The 22,834-nt window shown below is 45.0% G+C and overlaps 3 protein-coding genes and 1 pseudogene across 6 annotated transcripts; 1 reads left to right on the top strand and 3 right to left on the bottom strand.

Annotated features, from left to right (window-relative positions):
• Positions 1-28: 28 nt before the first annotated feature.
• On the top strand, positions 29-940 carry LOC9650978. The gene is made up of 6 exons (XM_024673966.1): positions 29-63; positions 122-236; positions 294-367; positions 432-662; positions 727-759; positions 822-940. The coding sequence occupies exons 4-6, from the start codon at positions 441-443 to the stop codon at positions 909-911; spliced, it is 345 nt and encodes a 114-aa protein (XP_024529734.1). The 5' UTR covers positions 29-63; positions 122-236; positions 294-367; positions 432-440; the 3' UTR covers positions 912-940.
• A 10,334-nt stretch (positions 941-11,274) lies between these two features.
• LOC112346013 lies at positions 11,275-12,830 on the bottom strand (annotated as a pseudogene).
• A 103-nt stretch (positions 12,831-12,933) lies between these two features.
• On the bottom strand, positions 12,934-15,235 carry LOC9650977 (BTB/POZ domain-containing protein At5g60050). 2 transcript variants are annotated; one of them, XM_024673707.1, is made up of 4 exons: positions 15,151-15,235; positions 14,950-15,077; positions 14,281-14,877; positions 12,934-14,082 (listed from the first exon to the last, which is right to left on the bottom strand). In XM_024673707.1, exons 2-4 carry the CDS (start codon positions 15,046-15,048, stop codon positions 12,988-12,990), a joined length of 1,791 nt encoding a protein of 596 aa, XP_024529475.1. In that variant the 5' UTR covers positions 15,049-15,077; positions 15,151-15,235; the 3' UTR covers positions 12,934-12,987. The 2 variants fall into 2 exon arrangements, with proteins under 2 accessions (XP_024529475.1, XP_024529473.1); XM_024673705.1 differs by having other exon boundaries at positions 14,281-15,077.
• A 169-nt stretch (positions 15,236-15,404) lies between these two features.
• On the bottom strand, positions 15,405-22,701 carry LOC9658596 (protein CELLULOSE SYNTHASE INTERACTIVE 1). 3 transcript variants are annotated; one of them, XM_024673703.1, is made up of 6 exons: positions 22,440-22,701; positions 19,208-22,308; positions 16,607-19,151; positions 16,092-16,549; positions 15,918-16,034; positions 15,405-15,862 (listed from the first exon to the last, which is right to left on the bottom strand). In XM_024673703.1, exons 2-6 carry the CDS (start codon positions 22,283-22,285, stop codon positions 15,719-15,721), a joined length of 6,342 nt encoding a protein of 2,113 aa, XP_024529471.1. In that variant the 5' UTR covers positions 22,286-22,308; positions 22,440-22,701; the 3' UTR covers positions 15,405-15,718. The 3 variants fall into 3 exon arrangements, with proteins under 3 accessions (XP_024529471.1, XP_024529472.1, XP_002968763.1); XM_024673704.1 differs by having other exon boundaries at positions 19,208-22,304; XM_002968717.2 differs by having other exon boundaries at positions 19,208-22,288.
• Positions 22,702-22,834: the final 133 nt, after the last annotated feature.

Raw genomic sequence — 22,834 nt, 5'->3', positions numbered from 1 at the left:
TGAAGAATTTGGACTAGCGCGAGTCGCACTTATGGAAAAAGTACTAATGCAGAATATCATCTGGTAAAAGAGTCTCGACCCCCTATTGTCGTCCCTGCGATTCTAACTTGAGATGTTCCAGGATGACCAAGATATTACGGCCAATCGCAGCAATGGTGGCATCGAGCCTGGCGAGGGACCAAAAACCTCCTACCAAAAGCCGCAACCCGCATTTGTTCCTTATCCAACACCTTTGAGTGAGTTCCTTCGATTTAGACACTAGAAAAAACTCTAATGCGTTCGTTTTTCGACAGCTCCGGAAGAAGTCCTGGGAACAGCACTGGATAACGATCCTAAGCAGCTGAAAGCTCCAGCCTATTACAACAAGGTTGTGTTTTTTTCTCCATTTGCAAAGGTTTGAGAGGCTCACGGCTTTCTCTGTGTCGCCATAGTTGTGCTCGATGATCAGTGAGAACAGGATCGACGCCTTCCAGACTTATGCAGGGAACAAATCCACCAGCATTCCCCTGCACAGGTGCATTTGGCAGATCGACGTGCTCTGCTCGGAAATGCGACGAGGATTGGGAGTGAAAGGCGAAGAGGCTATGATGGATGGAGCTACGACAGGGACGACGTCTCGGACAATGAGGGGATTCACGTTGTCATCGACGACTAGAATCAAGGTTCTTCACTCTCTTGCTTGTCGCTATTCTTCTTTCGGGTCTCTCAAGTCCCTGTTTGTTCCAGGTTCTCAAGGCTGGAACCACGACTAGAATCAAGGTTTTTCACTCTCTTGCTCTTCGCTATTCTCTTTCGAGGCTTAAAGTTCCTGTTTGTTCCAGGTCCTTGAGGCTGGAACCAAGAGAAAAAATAGAAATTTTCGTCCACGGTTTGCTTCCTTGTTCTTCAGTTTTGCATTTTTAAAGCATTGAGAGGGATTTCTATTTTGCAGCGCTATAAACCCTGTAGTCTCAACATGGATAGTCATACGGGACAGCCATACATGGTGCTCTTCAGTTTATGACAAGTTCTCTTGAGGAAATGTTGGCAGTCAAGCACAAAAAAACTGGCTTGAAGGACATGATGGAATACTCTCTTATAACAGTTATGGCTGTTCATATCTGAGGGTTTCATGTCTAACTCTCTCTCGTGTCACTTTGCAGCATTAGGAACGAAACAAGGAGAGTGAGCTCCTTGATTCTTCACTGTTGATAAGTTTCTTTCTCGCATTTTTTGCAGTTGTCACTGTTTCTGAGTCTCCACAATGAATGCTTTGGAAATGGGTATGTATGTGATTTACAGTCTTTGCAACGTAAGTTGAATGTGTTTGCAAAAGAACAGGTCATGAGTACTGGGAAGATGAAGGCATTGAAGAAAAAAAGCCAGCATGCAGGCAAATGATGAACAAACATATTTCACCCATATGATCCGGTCACTTACAGGTATCAATATACTGCTGTGTTAGCAGTGTTTACATTTATCCTTTCGTCTTGATTACAGAGTGGAACCTCTGATATCTATTCCTTTTGGAGAAAGTCAGTGAATATCTTGGGATACAGGTAAACATAGTGCTTTGTAAGTTTTGCTATCAAAGCTAGAGGAAGTTCTTCGGTTGGGGTATGGTTTTGTCACAGCTTTTTATGGTAGTATGGTGACAGAAAGGCTATCTAGAAGTCCCAATGGTAGAGTCGACTTAATGCTACAGGTAAGTCTTGCTCTTTGCTATCACGTCATTCTCATGTGGATCCAGGATACAAAATTTAAGCTCCACTACATATCGCTATCTGATCAACGACAGCAGTGGCTGGAGAGAGAGAGAGAGGAGATTTGGAGTCTGAATCACAGCAGTAGCAGCAGCAGCATCACCAGTGAGAAGATCTCAAGGCCATGAGAATCCTCCACCAGTTTGGGATCAGTCACATGTACGTAGCAGCCAGGTGAGAAGGGCAGTGCGAGGGACAGGGACGAAGATCTCACGAGGGACAGGGATGAAGATCTTACAGGGTCCGTCATCACCCGATTGATGAGGTCCTGGTTTGCTCTATCACTTTGAGGCAAGGTGAGCTTCAACGTGGTGGCAGTGATCCAGAGCAGCAGCTCTAGAAGTGGTAATGATGACCATGCGTTTCTCTACAAGGACATGGTGCTGTACAAATCCAATTACTATTAGCATCACATGTCTGAGGACAAATTAAGTGAAGTGGTGCCAGATTCAATTGTATTTGTGTTGTAATACTACATTATATATAAGGTGTCTTCTACCCTTGACTGGCTACAAAAAATAGCAAATGTCTTTCCCTCTTTGCTCTAAGTGAGCACTCTGACCAACACACATAACAGTAACATATGTGTCGAGAAGGCCAAGTACAAGCCCACTGCTCAGTTCAAGCTCAAAGTCACCTTGCTTCTCTACATTTATATCAACAGCTCCTCTACATAATCAGGCTGTGTACTCCACATGAACCATGGAGCCTAGAGTTGGCCTGTCACAAGATGTCTCTTCTCCTCTGGTATTCCTGTTGAAGCACTAAGCAACAAGTAAGCAATGCAAAGCTTACACCATATCACTCACGGTCACTTTTGCAAAAGCTTACTTAAATTCCACGCTTGCGCAGACTCAGAATCATGTAAATATGAGCGCACACTCGCAGTTATGCTCGCTGTCCCAATACAGAATTTTCCTCCTCTTTAGTGCTACTGATATCAGCACATGGAACTGCACACTCACTAAAGAGAATCCATTCACTGCGAAGAGGAACCCACCAAAAAAAATCCCTCCCGTGCTGTTTAGAACTCTCATAGCAGGCCGGAAGATAGGGCTTCACGCATTCTTCCAGGGCTTGAGCATGGAGTTGGGACGGTAGCATTCTCTGTGGTAGTGCCATTGCTAGGGATTTCAATATAACATGTTCTTGGGGCCTAGATCGAGAAGCTTTATGGAACCACTCCACTGGAATCATCTCCACATGGTGGGGTAGCCTCGAGATTGTTATGATGATCCCTATTTGTCTCTGTCTTTCCTTCACATGATGTGGTGGAGAACACAAGGACAACAACAACATTGGCTTCGCATAATGAGCCTCTGGGAAAGTCCTGCAAACAGTTCCATACGGTTCTCAACTATTTGTGGCGTATGGATCACAGATTTGGTGACTCTTGTACTCAGTGTGCTGCCTAACTCTTCACTTATTTCTTCTGGGAATGATCAGAAAGTAATAACTTGAACAATGTTTTCTCTGCTTCTAAATTTCCAGGCACTTCCACTCTTGTATGACCCTGATGATAATGAGAATGTGGATAATGTGGACTTATCACACGAGCACGTACTGTGGGAGACTTTCTCAAGAGAACTAAACTAATACAAGATGCAGATAGGTTCATCAAGAGAATGTCATTCACTTCTTAGTGACTGCTTAGTGCCTGTAAAGTTCATGAGGACTTGGAGAGATGATCAAAAGGTGGCGATGGATATGCTTAAGTGTGTGAAGCGTGAGCATATGAGTTCTGTGCTTTGTAGGAGCTTCATTATTGCCGAGACTTGAATTCAAACTATCTCTTTATTTTCTATCTAAGTCACGTGTATATGCACTGTTAGCACAACTATTATATAGAAACTGAATAAGAGTTTTGATGGATGGCTCAAAAGAAGTTAGGTTGATTAAAAAAAAACCTCTCCAAATTTTTTAAGAGATGGAGAATGATAACTCCACAATGGTGAGATGTGATGGTAAGAATTAAGGACTAATGCTTAACATAAACATGAAGTTTACCTATGTATGTATTAAGTTTCTAATCATAAAAAGTGGCAAGAGGAAGATGGATAAAGACAATAAATTCTACACACCCAACCATGCAAACAAACCGTCAAGTAGGCAACAATCAAAAGTAAAAGCAAAATAAGTGTTAGATAAAATGCAAAACATCATGGATGAGTTGACAAGAACTTGTCAAGTGAAATGCTGATGAAGCACAAGCAAATGTTCTCAAAAAATCACAAATCATATCACTGATTTATTATTTCAATACTTATTTACCATACTTATTTCTGTTACTTGAGCAGTATCTAAAATATATAACTGTGAATAAACCAATATTATGATAAACTTGTCCATGTATTTTAAAATAATAAGGGTCACCTACTGCAACCTCTTCAATGTTTGCACCTATTGATGCAAATGCTAATGCACTATTATAATTTAGTATTAATACACATATAACTTTTTTGACTGTAGGTATTATATTTGAAAATAAATTTTAGTTACTTATAAAAATGTATAAATGCAAAGTATGAAAGTGTGGATGTACTCTGAACACTTCAACATCATAAATTATACAATCTGCTATTCTTTTCGTGAGAAACCTTTTTTACTTGAACTCTGAAACAAACAGTGAATCTAACTGAAAGAAACACAAGGTTGTTTCTTGTATTTTTTCTCTCAATGCATTATCATGTCTCCTTTGCATTTTTTTTCAATGGAAAGCAGACGTTGTGATGACAAATATCTTTGGAAAATTGTTTCCAATGTAGAAGCTCTACATGCGGGACTGGCCATTTGAACTCTACATTGATATGTGGGCTAAGATATATCTTCTTTATCTAGCCAGGCATTAGGGTAATTCAGGCCAGGGTAGTGAGCTGATTAGCTTTTTTGAAGCTTGATAGTGATGAGGATCTGATAGAGATTCAAGATGTAATGCTGCCACAATGTGCCAACTTGCCACAGAGAAAAAAAGTGATGTATGCTCATATCCAAGTTATTAGGGTGACACCATCCAGCCAGCACTATTGGAAGCTAGCATTAAACAATAAGAGTGAGTCACATCTATTTCTTGTTGATCATGTAGATGGAATAGGAAATCTATTTGTATTCCACACTTTATGAAAATGCATGCATGGGCTTCTGGTTACACAAATTATACTATAAATTATGATTTAAGATATTAATAACTTATTCTATAATATTTTAATATCATTAAAATCATGATACTAAAAAAACAAAAAATTATATATACATTATAATATAGCATGTTATAATATAACAATAATTTATATATTAAGCATAAATTATGTAAAAGGGACTTTCAATATAAATATTATATTATGTTTAATTATGTATGCTATAATAATGATTATGTTAAAAATTACAATTACAATTACAACTCTTTGAAATTACTAAAACATCAGGAATAAACACGATGCTCCCAGCGTAGCTGGGACTTTTGCTAGTACTCCCTTATTTAAAAGTGATATTGGCATATGGCATCTGGCGTCTTTTATTCCATTTTGAGAATATTATTTGTGAATATGCTTATAATCTAACGGTTTAAATTCAAAAACTTCAAATAGACAGCATAGATCAAGTGCCAAAGGGGTGGCAATGCTTCAATGTGATTTTAATGACGCTCCAAATCAAGGAAATTTTTAAGGCAGATTGTGAGCTGCAAGCTGTGTGTGTGTGTGTGTGTCACAGCTTGGCCTCTCTTTCTCTGTGTCACAACTTGGCTGCAGGACTCTCCTTCCATGCTATAAGTTGGTATATGGAAGGTAAGCTTTTCTGGATTCCACTTCAGCCTCCATTGTTTGTTCTTGTAGATGCAAGAATTGGCTGTGATGTCTTCAAATTCCAATGCCCTAGATTGAGCTGGCCATTGTGTACTATTCTTCTGTCAAAAGGAACATCCTAGAGAGGCGAGAACTGGCTGGTTTGCATGTGGTCAACATGCTCAGCACTCCATACCAGAGCATTGACAAGCATCCTACAGAACCTTTTTATTTGCCAAGGACAGTGAGTTGCATATGCCAAGATTGAAAAGAGCCAGGTGATACATTCACCATCAGCAGCTAATCAAGTTTAGGAGGTAAGTAACTCTCCTCAAGTGTGTTTGACAACTGTTTGTTTCCTTGGTCGTTTCAATAAAAAAGAAAGTGGACTATTGTGGGAAGAGGCTCTCCTTGGGTTCCATGAGAAAGCTCTGGAAATTAGCAGGTAACTCCTTAGGTTTTGTGTTCTTTCGGGTGATCTGATCTTGTGTCATGCCACTCAGGCTAGGAAGCACCCGGCACTGGCCAATACAGTGGGTCAGCAATTAGAATTTATCTGCTTGACCCAGGGGGGAGGACTGGTAATTTTATTTCATTTTTTATTTGTTCTTGCCTTCATGAAAAGCTTAGTTTCAGTTGCTCACTCCTTGACGTGATTCCATGTGAATAGCATACCAATTCTCTTATGTGCCAGAACGTAGCTGGTTCAAACTATTCTCAGCTGTGGTGAGTTGCTGATTCAATCTTTAAAGTAATAGTAAAACCAAATGATGAACAGAATGTGGTAGAAGTTGCAAAATCCTACAATCTCTTTAGGTGAGCAACTGGACGGAAATTTGGCTTGCTGGCCTTGATGGCAGTGAAACCTTGGCGGCGCAAACTACTGGACGAGGCCTTTTGTTGTCCTCCTCTTGTGAGTATGCCAGGCCAGCAAGGGAACGCTTGGATTCACTTACAAACACCAGTACAGAACTCCAACATTTGTTCTTGCTTCCTTCTTTTGTTCTTTTCTTGGTATTGCTCTCATGTTTTCCATTGCTTTCACTTATGCTCTTTTTTATTAATGTGGCTTTATAATGGAGACAGTCCTTCTCAGTCTGAATAACACCAATGATATTTGTCATTCATGAAGAAAGTAGCATTTATCTTGACAAACATTGTTACTTTTGAGCTGAGTCCCAGTCTGAGTGAAGATGGCAGCAATGATCCAGCAGCAATTGTAGAATGCAAGTAGCCTTATCAAGGTGGGGCCTCTAGGATTGATGTTGGCATGGACACTTTTGCTGTGTCATCAAGCTCACCAGGTATGTGTGCCTTTACATTCTCAACTCCTTTCACTTGCTCACTTTGTATATGTTTCAGAGCGAAAGATGACAAGTCATGTTTTTCTTGATCAAATAAGTGAGGTAAGAGAGGTCTCTTCCCTTTTGTGCCATTTTAAACTACACATCCAGTCTTGTGATTATTTTACAAACTGCTGTGGCATTCAAGTTAATGGCTCACGATCAATACAACTATTCTTTTTATTGTTATTTACTCTGATATCTTTGTGGCACATTTTTTTCTCATTGATGTGGATCACTTACTGATGTTTGATGTTTCTATAGGAGAAAAGATGGATCGGAAAATGAAGATGTAAAAATGTGAAAATGAAGTAATCTCAGCACATAATAGTAAGGATTGCAGGTTTAATCAACCTTAAACTCATGAAACTGTGTCCAGGTAATTTATGGTAAAGTAGAATATGTTGAATTCTAGAAAAAGTAGTTGTTCTTATTTCCAATGAATGAGCTTTTGGAGGTGCTTGTGTGTTTTACAGCCTGTTTTTCCTATTGCAGGTCTCCCTTCTTATTCCCAGGAGTGGCAGAAACTGGGATTTATTTATTTTGGTTCTTTTGATTGGAAACTATTGAGATTCAGCATTGAGCTCTATAATGAAAGGCAGAGAATTTATGGTTGCCATATTCTTGCAGTGGGGATACAATCCTGAAATTTGTGTTTTATTACTTTTTTACAGTTTTGGAGCCGATCAAAATATCCAGTATTTGCTTGAAATTTCCCAACGAGGAGTGCACTGCCAATACAGCACTGGTGCTCTCGAGTTATCGTCATTGGAGCCACTAATATGAACGTGACTGGCTGCTCAATTAATCAGACGCCATAGTTGAGTGCCAACGCTGTACCATTATGGGGTTCTTCCTCCTCCATCACTGGAAAAGCAACATGGCAGTGACTGCTTTGCCGACATTCTTGAGATTTTTACACAAGTGGTACTATGAGCCGGTACTTCCACCGGGTCCGCTTGGATGGCCCATCTTTATCAACATGGCTGCTTTTCTCAGAGCCTTCAAGTCTGGATTACCATGCTCTTTCATGGGTCACTTCTTGGTTTCAGGTATAATCGAGTGGGTTTTACAAGGTGTTTCTGTTCTAGCAGCCCACCATCTTGGTTGCCACACCAGAGGCATGCAAATTCGTGCTCTCCAAAGACAGCTTTGAGACAGGATGGCCAAAGAGTGCTGTTGTGCTCATTGGACGAAATCTGTTTGTGAGATTAACTGAAGAGAGCTACTTGAAGCTCCAGAAGCTTACTGAGTCACTGTGAACAATCCCAAAGCTCTTAAGCAGTATGTGCCCCTACAACAGCATGCCTTGCAAGGTGGCCTACGGAGCATGGATGAGTTGGATGACAAAGGAGAGTCTCTGGACATGCTCAACATGTACATAAATGCTGGTCACAACTCAATGGCTGATGGTTTCCTAAAGCAAAATCTTGATGTGCTCGAGAAAGTGAAGATAAACATTTACAATTTCATACAAAATTTCCTTCATACAATCTTCCTTCTTTAGGCCACATCCAGACTATTCTATAAAAGTTTCAAAACTTCTGTAATTAAAAAAGAAAAAAATATTCTACTGAATTGTACCTCATACAAGATGATACCCTATGTATTCTCATGCCTCCACTATTCTAATTCATTTCTGTTGCTTCTGTATTTTGGAAGGAAATGATATTTATGAAAACTTTGCATTTATGTTTACCCTTTGCTCCAATGGACCTAACAAAGACATGTTCGAAGACAGATGCAAACTGGCAAATATTCTTAAAGAACTATAGAACTGCACATCATTTCTTTAAGGGAAATTTATGAGGTGCTTGTGAGGCTTTGAAGTGTTAACCTCCTTTGGATATCTTTCAATAACAGAGAAAAACTTTTAAAACATGAATGGTACTTTTTTGCTGCTTCTTTTATGTTTTATGGTAGTCAAGTTACAACTTTTGGAATTCTACAAGCAACATTTGAGGAATGTCTAGGGAATGAGAAACTATAAGGTGTAGTATGATATTTTCTTGCTCTAATAAATAGTTAAATAGAAGTACATTGTACTGCCTGTTGTAGCCTTTGTGGCTTTGTTTGACTACAAACCAATGCTTACAAGGTCAGAATGACACAAGCATATATTTCATAAAGATGTATTGTATTTTGCTATTTAGAGAAATTTTTGGAGATGTATATATTCCAAACATGCAATTCTTAAGAACATCTCAAAAATATCATTATTTTTGTAGAGAACTCTACTCTTGAAGACTTACGAAAATTATTCTCACTTATAAAAATCCTCAAAAAATATCAAACTTAAAATTAATGTAAATCAAAGCTATATATGTAGATTATAAGTTTTTTTTAAGAAATTCATTTAAGAAATAGTTTATAGTTGATATTATATGTTAGCAATTATATTATGTTATACTTTAAAAAATAAAAATGTCATTATATTATTCTTGTATATTGTAATATGTTAGATCTAAGTTTATTTATTTATTTTTATGTTCTTTATAATGAACATATCAAAAATATAATTTAGAGAATGAAGAATTTGAAACTTTATTCACAAATGATAATCTTGAAACAATACATATTATTTTAAAATAAAATAAAATTAAAATAAACTTAAATTTTAATATATTTTGAAAATATTATTACTGAGCACAACATTCCCAACTTGATCTATTTTGAAATATTAGGTCCATATGTTAGGGAGAAAGTTCCAATTTACATGAGTGGTTGTACTTAAACCAATGTACCATTACAATGCTGTCCCTTGAGACATGTGGGAAACTCATATTAATATTGGGCATCATCAATCACCATAAAGTGATCAAACCAACTATATGCATCATCATCAAGATTCCCATTGAAGAAATTTAGCCAGACATAAAGATTGGCATCAAAGGCGAGAGAAGTTTCACCATACATCATGAATATTACTATCAACTAAGTTTCATTATTCAATTGCAACTACATAGCATTAAGCAATTGCATCAATTGTTATTTTAGAGTCAAAAGAGGAAGATGCTTCTGCAAAGGAGGAGTATTCTATTATGCCATAAAGATGAATGAAAATAAAAAAAGCAAAAGAGAATAAATGGAAAAGCTACAAGAATTAAAGAGATTTAGACAATGCAAAAACTAAACCAAATACACAAATTTAAGCACTTGTCAAGGAGAATTAAAATTACTCTTCATCTTCACTAATGTAGGTGTATGGAATATAGAAATGTATTTGATTAGCCCAAAAACCCTAGCTTATATATGGATTAAAACTAATTCAATTGTTACTATGCTAATAATAGTAAACAACATCATAGCCATAAAATAATAATAATCCTTTGTAAATATTTCTAAATCTTATAAATTTATTAAGAAAAGAATAAAGATTTTATTTATCAATTAATCGAAGCACTCTAAAAGATGTCAATCTCAACCTTTAATAAAAGATCTTCAATCATTTTACTTTAATTTCTTTGAGACTGTTTGGAGGATAAAGATAAATAAGTAAACCCTAAATAAAACTTTTTCTATGCTAGTATTAATTTTATTAAAAGGCATTAACTCTGTGATTAACACAACAACTCCCCAAATTCATGAAGTTAAATGCTCTTGATGTAGCTTGGAAATGGGACAATCCATGTCATTAGAATCCCTTATGGCATTATCTTTCTATAACAACCATATTAATCATTGCAAATATGTGCTCTAAGAGAAAAGCTTTTTATACAGCTGTAACCTAATGGCTAATCCAAAAGGAAACACATGGTTCTCCAAAGCATTTCTGATATCTTTTTCTTTTTATTAATGAAAATAAACTTAGCGTTTATTTAAACTACTCAAGTAGGGAGAGAATTCCACTTTTATACTGATTACTTTCTAACTCAAGTATATATAAAGTTCTTTCTGCCATTGTTGGAGAAAAAGTGTGTGTATGTGTATATGCTCAAGACAGCCTTACAAGTGAATGGTAAATTAAGACATTGATAGTTTTCTCAATTTCTTATTACAAAATATTATTTCTAGGTTGGCCACAAAGTACCCTTTACTACATATAAGTCCAACATACATACACAACTAACCAACCAATGACAGAAACTTATTCTTTCCCACATATGACTATTCTTTGCTGTAATCTAATGATTCATATTCACCATATAACTTGCTTTTAAAGAATAAATCCATTATTGTGTTTATAACTAATGTTTCATCTTTAATCCATAACAGTTTGTTGCTACAAATTATTAAGCATTTCTTAGATCCAACATATATTCTCTCTAATGCTATTTAGTGTCCTCACAAAGTTTTTCATGAATGTAATAAAAATTGTAGCTTAAATAATTTATTATACTTTGGTGTACTCGGAGCTGGGATCCTAGCTAGTCCTTTAATTTAATGGTGCCCCATTTGAATATTCTAAAATTATTCTAAATAATTAGCATATACTTCCTTTGGTAGCCTTGGCACGGCTATTGCTTGCAATGGAATCTTTAGCTGAGAGACGCTGTGACACTCATCCTCCATGGACAATGTCATCCCGGGAACGAAGCTCCAGTGAAAGCCATGGATGAGATTTGCCACGAGCAGCTCCACTGCTCGCAATCCCAATGCCATTCCTGGGCATTTTCGTCTACCGGATCCAAATGGGATGAGCTCGAAGTCATGGCCTTTGATATCGATAGAGATCCCCAGGAAACGCTCGGGGAGGAACTGGGTGGGATCCTCCCACACTGCCGGATCCATCCCAATCGCCCACGAGTTTACGAGCAAGGTGGTGCCCTTTGGGATGTGATAGCCTCCAATCGTGGTTGCTTTGTGGGCGGTGCGTGGCATGAGGAGTGTTGCTGGAGGATACCGCCGGAACGTTTCCTTGATGACGGCCTGAAGATACTCCAGCTTCGAGATGTCCGATTCTCGAACCATTCCTGTGCTTCCCACAACTCTTTGGAGCTCTTCCTGGAGGTTTGTTAAGACCTGCGGAATGTGCATCACTGCCGCCATGATCCATCACAAGTGACGCCAGTTGTCTCAGTTCCACCCAAAAGGGTTTCCTGAAAGTTGATTGCATATGGACGATTATCCAAGAAAAAAGGTGTTCTTACCAACAAGCTGGCTTTAGTGTAGAGCTCGGCTTGTGCGTCTCCTCGAAAGAATTCGAGCGCCATGTCCACGAGGTCCTTGGACTCTCTCGTCGTCTTCTTGTGCTCATCCACAACCTTTTGCATGAACTTGTCCTGCTTGGCACGGACTTGCTTGTAGCGGGGGATCTGCCAGTCGAGCCACCTCAGGTAGCTCGGGACAAAGTTACTCACACAAGGTTTCAAGATCAAGCTCATAACTTCCTGGGTCACTTGCTTGAACTCCACCGCGTCTTCATCCACGCCAGAATCAGCCCCACCGTGGCCAAAGTACCTCTTGCTCATCAGGATCCGGGACATGATATTGAACAAAAATGTCGACGATAGAACTCTCACGTCAACGGCGATGGTCCTGTCACTGGACTTCAAGACAAAATCAAGGACATGAGAGAGCTCGTCACTCCTCACCCAGGAGAAGGAATCGATACACTTGGCCGTGAAGAGCATCCTGGTGTAGAGCTTGCTAACGTTCTTCCAGTGCCGCCCAATATACGAAGAAGTTGCCAGGCTCACAAAGCCATAGCGAGGGTCTCCAATGATCATGTATGGCCGGTTGGAGAAGTTTGCATCGTGTGTGTTGAAGAGCTCTCTTGCCAAGTCTTTGCTGGAGATGACAACAGCGGGGATCATTCCCAGCCTCAAGGACATAATAGGACCATACTTCCGAGATAGAGATTCTAGTGCCTTGTAAGGCGGCATTCCTCTTAGCATGTGGAGATGGCCGATCAGAGGCAGACCCCATGGCCCCGGTGGAAGACAATTCAACTTGGAAGACAAGATCCTCCACACAACCAAGAGAAAGATGGAACTAGCAAAGCATACACCAAATATCACAGCCATGGTTGTGAAAATCGTAGGAGAGTTTAAACTCTCTCAAGCTTAAAGATCCTATATTTTCCGAGGCTCTTATGCTTGTTTAGCTATGGACAGTAAGAAAACAAAATAAAAAAGCAAAAAAAAACTTTGGAGACTATGTCAAGCAAATGTAACAACACTTTCATTGCGGCTGTCGCCCAATGCCCGAAGCAAAAGTTCTCCTCCACCACACCTCGAAAGCGCGCTGCAAATTCGGACAATTGTCACCATCCCGGGAGAATTTCTCGAACCACGACATGAGGATGGAGCGCTGCTCCTCGAGCGAGAGAGTGAGAATCGTCTGGCACAGCCCCTCCTCCACGGTCTTCTTATCCAAGACTAGAAACCCACCACCATTGCCACCGGCGTAGCAGAGGCTGGAACAAGTAATCTTGGAGCCCAGCCTTTGCATCCACGAGAAGTCGTCCATGAGCGGCTCCAGCCAAGTCGCGAGGAGCAGCGCGCGGACCTGCTGTGGAGCCATTATCTGCCCCCGGCCGATGCCAATGCACAGCCTCGCCGTGATCCGGCTCACTTCGTGCCGCTGCATCGCCGGGAGTAGCCTGTGCATCGCGGCCAACTGACTCTCGCGGGACCAGATGTGAACCAGCTCCTCCGCGACGCCTCGGTCGATGAGCAGCTCCGCCAGCCACTGGATGTTGTCGACGTGACGGGCAATGGCCGCTGAAACCAGGCTCGGAGCTTGAGCAGACGATGCTGGCTGCTGCTGCTGCTCGGTCAGCCGAGAGAAGGCGTCCGACAGCTCCTGGAGGCACTCCTTGCATGCGTCGTAGAGCGACTCTTTGCTCACGTCGACCACTGTGGTGGTGGCGGTGGTGTTGAGGCCTGCCGTGGAGCTTTTGTTGCTTGCTAGTGCTGCTGTGTTCTCTCGCAAGAGCCTCGAGACGAGTGGTTTCATCTCCCGCCGGGCTTTCTCATCGGTAGCTTTGATGACGCAGCGCACCAGCTTTACCAGTACCTCCTCCGGCTGGAGTAGCGAGAAGTCGTTGTCACTGCTCCTTTGTGAAGGACAGATCGGTGGCGGGAGAGCCAACACGGACGGCCTTGCAGGCCTTACGAGCCTGCCGAGGACGCTACCGGCGACCGAGGGATAGTCGTTTTGTAATTGCGAGACGAGACAGAAGATCTTTTCCTCCTCGTCCTCGCACCACGGCACTGCTTCCAAATACTCCAGACTTGCTACAATGGCCGCCTCGAAAACGATGGCAGATGCAACCTGTCGCACCTCACAGCATTTAGCCAGTTTTCTTATCAAGCAAGAACATGTGGGCATCAAACACGATCTCCAGAATATAGATAACAGCACACAAAAGCCAAGCCATGCACGAGGACAAGGCAGCCACAGGAAACACCGCATGAAATCAATCGACAGACAAACACAAAAAAAAACTTGGACAACAAGGAAAAGACGAACCTTGAGAATGGCGAGCACTCTTTGTACGTTCTCGTGGAGTAGCATTCTTTTGAAGTCGGACGAGTACATAAGCCGGATAGTGAGGAGATAAATCTCGACGTCCTCGCAGTCGGAGATCTCGACGGAATAAGGGGCCGCAGTGTGGACTTGCTGCTGCCTGTAAGCAAGCTTAGCGGCAAAATACCTGCTCGAGGCAACGAGAACCCGCGTGTGGACATGGACAGTGACTGTGAGGCCCCCGACTACGTCCCGACTGATGAGTGTGAGCTTGACATCGCTGGTGGATGCGTCGTTGAAAGTGTTGAGCGGACAACTGAGAATCGCATTGACCCGTTCTTGCAGAGATTCCTGTTTGCTGCTCTCTTGCTGCTGCTGTTGGGCGAGCATTAAAGCCTGCTGCTGTGCGCCGGCGTTGCTTCGAATGGGAAAAGAGTGATTTTGCGGCTGCTGTGGCGGCTGTTGCCTGATCATTTGCTGCTGCTGCTGCTGCTGTTGATCCACCACGGAGATGAGAGACATCGAAGGCGGAGGGAGAGGGGGGAGAAGAGGATTCCCAAGGACTTGCTGGAAGTGCTGAGCAGCAGTAGACAACTGGGGCTGTTCCAGAGACGAGGACGAGCCTTGATCACTGCTCAGCATCTCAAAGAGAGTGTGATGAGAAGATCGGACCTTGCTGTGATCGGCCGGCGGCGACGGTGGGATTGCATACGAGCCCGTATTACCTCCGTTGCCGAGCTTGGTATAATTGGGCATTCCTCCCGGCGCCATGTTTCTCCAAACCACCTACACAGCGGAGACTGTGCCAGAGAAAAAGGGGAAAAAAACTCTAACAAACCGAGAAGAAGAAAAAAGAAAGAAAAACAACCAAACCTGCGAAGGCAATATAACCAGTCGATGCACAGGCTTTGTCCGATCCGCTTGCCAGCCGACAAGTCGGCTCTTTAGTTTTTGCTCCCACCTATGAAACACAAACCCTGATTCAAATGGCTTTGACCAGCAAGAACCAGAGAACTAACCTTTTGGTTTGATGGAGATCATGATAGCTCAATAATAACAAAGCAATAATCACACGAAACAAACAAAAGCACACAAGGAAAACTCAGCCGACTCGCTTGTCCTTCCTAAAAAACAACAAAAATTTCCTATTTTTCAGCAGCAACACCACCACTTTACACATTTCAGCAGCCAGCTATGTAAACAAGCCAGCCAGGAGCAAGTAAGGGACGATGAATACCATCGTCCCAAGCGAAGGACTACAAATCTTAAGAATGCCTACAACATATACAGGAGTAAATCCAAGCCAAGCCACCTGCTTTGCTAGTTCTCCTCTGGGGTTATGTGAATGGGGACGAAAGAAAAGAGAGAAAGACAGGAAGAAAGAAAGAAAGAAAAAAGAAAAAAAAAGGAACAAAAACTTGGAAGAAGATACCTTCTCGGGTTACCTGTTAGACCACTGGAACTCAATCTCCAATACTCGTGCAGAACCATCTCGGTTCATGTCCGGTTTCAGCTGATATTCGCCACTTATGGTGCCAACCATCACTACTCTATCGATTTGAATTGTTACTTTTCCTAGCGAGCCCTGTCAACCAAAAGCACACATCAGCGACTGAGAGGCTACTGAGAAGTTTCAAAACCTTTCCAAATGCATTCTTGCTTTTGCAGGAAATATGTAGCTTCTGTCCTTTTGGAGGCGTGTCAAAAGCCCATGCAAAGCCTTGCTTCCACTCCGGGGTAGTGCTGTGCGACACAACCTGCAATCATGCGATAGAAACGTATAAGAACCTCAAGAAGAGAGAACTGGAATTCACCTTTGTCTGCCGAGGAGGGCCATTTCCCAAGGTGAGCTTGCAAAAAGCATTCGTGCTGCCCATCGATTGCTTCAAGTTCATACCACGCTTGATAGTAACAACCAAACTCCCCGGTAGGCATTGCAGGAGGCTGTCCACCCGCTCGTGAAGATGCTGGGGCCCCGACCTCATCATAAGTTGCAATACCGGGATTGCCTCCGCCATTGCTGACGACTGCGCTCTGCCAACCTCCGCGGGACTTGACGACCAGGCTTGCCTTAGCAGATAAAGGCAATCCAGTGCAGCCTCCTGAGCTGCTTCCGAGCTAGAAGCTTTGAGCGCCGCAACGAGCTGAGGGATGCAAAGCGTCGCCTCTTCCGTGCCCCGGAGCCTGGGAAAGTTGAGGAAAAGGACGTCCATGGCCCTCAACGCGTCCTCACTCACCGACGCGGTGGACCACAAATCTTTTTCTATAGTTGCTGCAGCCGAAAACAGAAATTAGTTATTTACCGAAAACGTGAAAGGGTGACCATTACCTGAAAGTATTTGGATGATTTCGCTTGACGCGTACTCCTGGATGGTGTGATTCGAAAACAATAATCGCAGCAAAGCAGCCGACTGTGCAGCAGTCTCCAAGTTGCTAGAGGAGAGCAACTCCTGCACAACCTGGATACCTCCAGCTTCGGCGACAGCACGCTTGTTCGAGCGACTGTTTACGACCAGGTTCTGCAGAGCACAGACAGCTACCATCTTCATCTCTTCGGTCGGTTGATCCTCCAGCAAGCTGACTAAAGCACGACATGCCGAGACGGCGTCTGTCGTTCGTGAAAGGCCTTCGTTCTGGAATATATCCCCCAGAGCCAAGGCTGCTAGAAGTTTCGCCGGTTGAATCCTGGTTTGAGGATCCAGAAGGTACTGCGACAACGGAGAGATCGCCAGCTTGCAGACCTTCATGTCACGGACCTTCACATTGTTGAAAAGCGCTTCTAAAAGCCGTGCTGTCGCTTCCTCGCACTGGTGGCAGCGCAAAAGTTCTAGCAGAGCTTCGACAGCCCCGCTTTCCGCCATTACCTCAGCGCTAGATGCGTCGTCCCTCTCGATGACCAAGAGTGCGCTCAGTGACACGACGACGGTAGCCTCCGAGATAGAACGCAGCAGCTTGACCAGCACCGCAACTGGAACTTGTAAAAAGTACTGAGAGCTGAACCGCAGTATGTTGGAGAGAACCGAAGCTGCAGACTCCCACAGAGCATGGGGTGGCAGAGGATCAACCTGTAAAATAACCTTGGAAATTTCCGCGATTCCACCAGCGTCCGCAACAGCATTTGGCCAGCTGTTTGAAGCCCACTCCAGTGCCTTGAGTGCCTTCTGCTGCAGTCCCTGCACTGCAGCTCCTACAAGCTTCACCAGTGGCGCAACGGCCAGCTGCGTCACGATATCCTTCTGAAAGTGTTCCTCGGCAAGCAGTAGCGAGAGCAGCTCCGCAGCGAGTTGTTGCACGGGCTGTGATGCCGAGTCTAAAAGTAGCACAAGAGGCTCGACCGCTTGATTGGGAGACAGGTTCAAATTTGCCACACGTTGTGGTTTCTCCAGAATGTTGACGAGCACCTGCATTGCACTGTGCTGCCCGGAGGTGCTCAGCTCAGGCCGACTCAGCGACAGGAATAAAGGTTCAACTGCCTTTGATGCCGACGCTCCTTTTGCAATGCTGCTGTTGTTTGTCAGAATTCTCAAGAGCTCCGCGTTCAACGAGCATAGAGAATCCGGAGCCGCGAACAAGCTCTCGAGAACGTTGTCAATGACCCCGGCTTTCACCATGTCCAGCTTGCAGAGAGGCCTGTCTTTCCCCAGCTTGATCAAGCAGCTAACTGCAGCCTCGTGTACGTTATAATTGGCACCGACCATCATTCCCACCAATGGAACCACCGCACCATAGGCTGCTACTGCTTCTGCTTGCTGCTCATCATCGAGGAGGTTGTCCAGAGCTCGAGCACCGGCGTAATGCGCAGTGTCGCTCTCAGAACAGAGAAGTGTCACCAAAGGTTCAATGCAGCTTGTAGCAGCTGGTGTCGCCCGAACACGGGAGCTTGAAAAGAGAACCCGGCAGAGTTCGGCGATCTCCTCCTTGAGCTCCAGAGTGCAATTCGTAGAGAGAATTTTGCACAAGCTTTCCAGTGCATTTGGTTCCGCATCTGCTATAGCAAGAGCCTTCGGAGGATTGTCCGCTGATAGCTTCATCAGAGCACCAACTGCAGCTTGCTGCTCCCTTTCTGCACCCGACTGTAACATCTCGACTAGCGGCTGAATAGCCTGACCAGCTACGTCGGAAGCCTTGATGTTGTCCGAAGAAAATAAACCTTGCAGGGCCCTGGCAGCAGTGAACCTGGCACTCCGTGTGCCAAGTCGTAAAACAGCTACCAACTGATCAACAGCACCAGGAGCAGACTCGTGACGTCGGAGGTCGGGGCAAGTAAAAAGAATCCTAAGTAGCTCGGCAGCAGCCTCCTCGTAGGTGTCTTGAGGGCCGAGAGACAAATACTTCGTCAGTGCATCAAGTGCTCCGGCTTCTGCCATTGCCAGCTTGTTTGAATTGTTTCCGCTTGCGAGCTGCGTCAGTAAACCCAAGGCCAGTGGAGGAGCACCAGGTCGGTCTGCTATCGGCTTGAGAAGATCCACCAAACCAGGAATGGCTTTCCGAGCAGTCGCACCATACTTTACGTCATCCACCCTGAATAGTCTCTCCAAAGCAACCTGGTCAGGATTGCTTACGAGAGAAAACTCCTCTGACAAGGTAACCAAGTTGGAGATATCAGCTTCCACACTGCCAAGAAGCGGTATAAGGCCACTAACCGCTCCAGAATTAGCTACCACCAGAACTGTTCCCCGACTACCATTGCATACGAGGCTGGCAAGAGCTTGAGCAGTAAAGTACCGGTCGGTGGCTTCTTCGGACTTTAGAAGGATGGCAAGGAACGGAACAGCACGCATTGTTGCCGGAGAACGAGTAACCTCTCGATCTTGGAACAATATAGCTAGTAATAAAGCACTCACCCAGGTGCTTCCAATATTCTCAACCTCCGCCTGCAAAGGGAAACACAAGTCAGTTGAGCGACCAATAAACATAAGAGATAAATTACCTGACGCGCATTTGGAACAAAGTTCGCCAGTTTCTCGGTGAGAACATCGATGACACCCGCTTCCATGATTGCTACCTTGTGCTTGTTATCATGCGATGCTACTAGAGCAAGCAGCCACAGAGCGACAGTAGCGCCGAGTGCAGCAGCTGGATCACACTCGTGCTGCCCTGCTTGAACACTCGACCGAGTTTCTGCGTTGTCGAAATCCCCACTGCTCAAGTTGTCTTCAGGTGAGTTCAGTAACAGCATCTCCACGAGTGCGTGAACGAGAGAAAGAGTGCTGTTGTCTTCATCCAAGACGTCTATGACGTCCTCTCGGTGTCCTTTGGCGGCACAAATCAAAAGAGAGGTTGCGCCAACTCGTACTTCTAAACTGGAGGAGTTTACCACCCGGTCTGCCAGTGCTCTGACGCAGGTAGACGTGCCTGCAATCATGTCTCCCAAGACCACGGGCTGGTCACGACAGAGCCTTGACAGGACCTTGATTGCCTTCTCTGTAAACTCCGGTACTGCGCTAGCGAGACAAGTGACGAGGGGACTGATACTCTCGGGAACTTCGGAGAGAACAGCCCATGGAGGGCGGCCAGAAGTGCCTCCGCGCTTTGCTCTAGCTAGTAAAGCCAGTGCCTCGAGTGCCTGAGACGAAACAGCCACTTCAAAGCCTGTCGCCGCGAGTGCAAGAACCGTCCCGCACTCGTGGATGCGATCAGCAAACGCATCATCCACTGGACAAGCATTCAGAAGCTGCACCAAAGCTCTTGCTGCATTCTCCTTCCCTACTGGAGAGCCTTCATGTAAAACTCTGGTGAGAGGTAGAATAATTTCCTCCGCTGGAGCCTCCACGGCTACTTCAGTCTTTTGTAGAAGATAAGCCAGTCCCGTAATCGCGACCTCAGTTATTTCGTTGTTCGAAGACTTTGCGAGCGATATCAACGGCAGGATGGCATGCTTCGCAGCGTTGGATATCCAGTAGTTTGCTTCAACCGAACGGAAAAGTGCAGCAAGTGCTTTTGCAGCCTGCATCGCAGTCGCCTCTGGTCCGTCTTTCACAAGATGAATCAACGGTCCAATGCTCTCCGCAACGACCTGGCTCTCCCTCATGTCCTTCCTCAAGTTAAAGACGTTCGCCAAGACGGAAGCAGCACGGCCCTGTGTATCCGTTTTGCCCGAAGTTAACAGACGGACAACAGTCTGCAGGGCGTCGTTTGCCGCTGCCTCATGCCGAAGGATATCGTTCTCAGAGGCAACCGAGAGCAAACAGCCGACCACATCCAGGACGTAAACCTTCGACTCGGGCAGATCCCCTGTCAGCATGGCACTAAGTTGACTGATTGTGCTTGCATCGGAGTCTCGAACCAGCTGCGTGAGAGTTTGTGCTGCGATATCCTGTCCTTTAAGACCAGCATTTTTGAGAAGCCAAAGCAGTGCAGGCACCGCGTCCGCCGTTTCCACGCATGCACGAATTTCCTCACTGTGACTGCAGAGATTTCCAAGCACAGCAGCCGAGTCCTCCTTAGCTTTCGTAGAACCCGTTTCGAGAAGCTGTACCAACGGAGGTATGCCACCAGCAGCAGTGATGGCCCACTTGCTTTCGTCAATCTCCTCGCACATGATGGAAAGCAGCGAAACTGCATATTCTTGCTGCTGCTCTGACGAAAGGCCGAGTAACGATATAAGTAGCTGCACTCCCTCTCGGCCCCGAAGTGATCGCCACAAATCCTCTTTACCACCGCACAGCTTCCTAAGAGACGTCATAAGTTCCTCCTGAATGTCAGTGTTGGCCAAGGTAACCAAACCAACCATCATCTTCTTTGCATCGGCGTGCTGTAATCGCTGACCCAAAAATGCGTTCCCGTAGAGGCTAGCCATTGCCTCAATCACACGTTCTTGAACTAGGACAGCCTTTTTAGTGTCGAGCTGCTTTACCAGAATCCGCTCTATAATCGTTGGGTTGACGGTCTCTGCATTCTCTGATTTCCCGTCAACCACCATAAGCGCATAAGCAAGAGCTCCAATCGTGTCAGCCGATTGAGAATCCGACTGCGAAGCCTCCACGGCCTTGGCGAGACTCAAGATCACAGCTGACATCCCCCCGGATATATTTGCAAGAGCACCCATAGCATTGTCCTGCAGAGCTTGAGCGTATTCCCCTTGCATGAATTCTTTACATGGTGCCACCGTTGCGGCAATCAACTTAGTGATCCCCCCTGCGCTTGCAATCGCCTGGCTTGCGTCCCTGTGCTCGAGCGACACTGCTCGAAGTGCTCCGGCTGCTTCCGCTCGAACTGACACTTCATTCCCAGGTGCCAGGAGCTTGAGCAGTGGCGGCACCACGCCAGCGTTCAGCGCTAGTGAGCGGCTGGACTCGGCAGCTGTCATCAAGCACGCCAGGAGCGAGCAAGCATTTGCCTGAGCATCCGAACGTCCCGTTTGCAACAGGTCCACCAAAATGTCCACACCTCCTGCCTGTAAGGTGGCTGACCAAAACCCGTCTGTGCTGTTGCATAGATTCCTCAAGGCACCTGTGAGAAGACCATATACTGCCGAATCCAGTTTTGGCGAAGATTGCAGCTGCTGCCACAGACTCGGCACCACACCTTCCGTGGAGAAGATCCGTGACCCAACATGATCTCTGATTCCCCCTCGCGTCACTGCGTTGATGGCCACTGCTGCCGCTGTTTGAGCATCCGCGGACCCGAGCCTGAGCAGCGAGAGCAAAGGTGGTATGCATCCACCGAGTAGTACCTTGACTCGCAGGTCCTCTTCTCTGCAAAGAACTCCCAGAGTGGCTGCTGCGTTGATCTTAGCCGCCACAGTTCCCGATCTGAGCAACGTCACCAAGAGCGGGATCGCCTGCGCGTGAGAGCTCACGGCGACTCGTGCGTCTTCCCGAGAGTCCGCAAGAGCGTAGAGCTTCCTGGAGACCGATTCCTTGTCTTGGGGAGTCGTGGAAGTCGTCCGGAGCTGCTCGATGCATTGGGCAACGCTGGCGAGAACTCCGTCCGGATCTTCCATCCCCGAGAGTGTCGGAGAAATCCTCAAGCTCTGCACCGGCGGGGACTTCACATCGCAAGCCATCGCCTGCGAATGTAAACACCTTACTACAGAAAAATTTCGAAAAAAGAAAAATAAAAACAGAGAAGGAAAGCGTGTGAAGATCCAAGAACATCACGAGTATGGAAGCACTAGGATTGCCTGATCTACGCCTCTACTGGATCAAACCGAGCCATACCTTTCAATCTCTGGGAGAGCTTCACTGCATGCTACCCGGCGCCTCCATTCTCCTCATCAGCATAGCTGCATTGCTCCATCCAGCTGCGCCGTCAAAGCCCCGAAATCCACCATTCCCGCTACGAGCCGTGGAGCTGCGGATTGGCGACGCCGCTGGCCCTGGAAGAGTGGATTTCGCGGCGAGTGTGGCGACATTCGTCCACCATAGCTGAGGAGGCGCCGTGGCGAGCGCCCTCCGCTGCGTTGATTGCGCACAGCCCTGTAATAACCCCTACTCCTGCTCGAGAAATATGCCAGCGCCCGTCATGCCCGTCACCTGACGGCTACACGTGGACGGCGGCGATATCGTAACGCTTCAACGGCGGCGATATTTAGGGCTGACTCGGCAACGTTCAC

Source organism: Selaginella moellendorffii, unplaced genomic scaffold, assembly GCF_000143415.4.
Source record: "Selaginella moellendorffii unplaced genomic scaffold, v1.0 SELMOscaffold_11, whole genome shotgun sequence".
NCBI classification, from domain to species: Eukaryota; Viridiplantae; Streptophyta; class Lycopodiopsida; order Selaginellales; family Selaginellaceae; genus Selaginella; species Selaginella moellendorffii.
The sequence above is the reverse complement of the archived record's forward strand: the minus strand, read 5'-3'. Positions and strand labels throughout refer to the sequence as shown.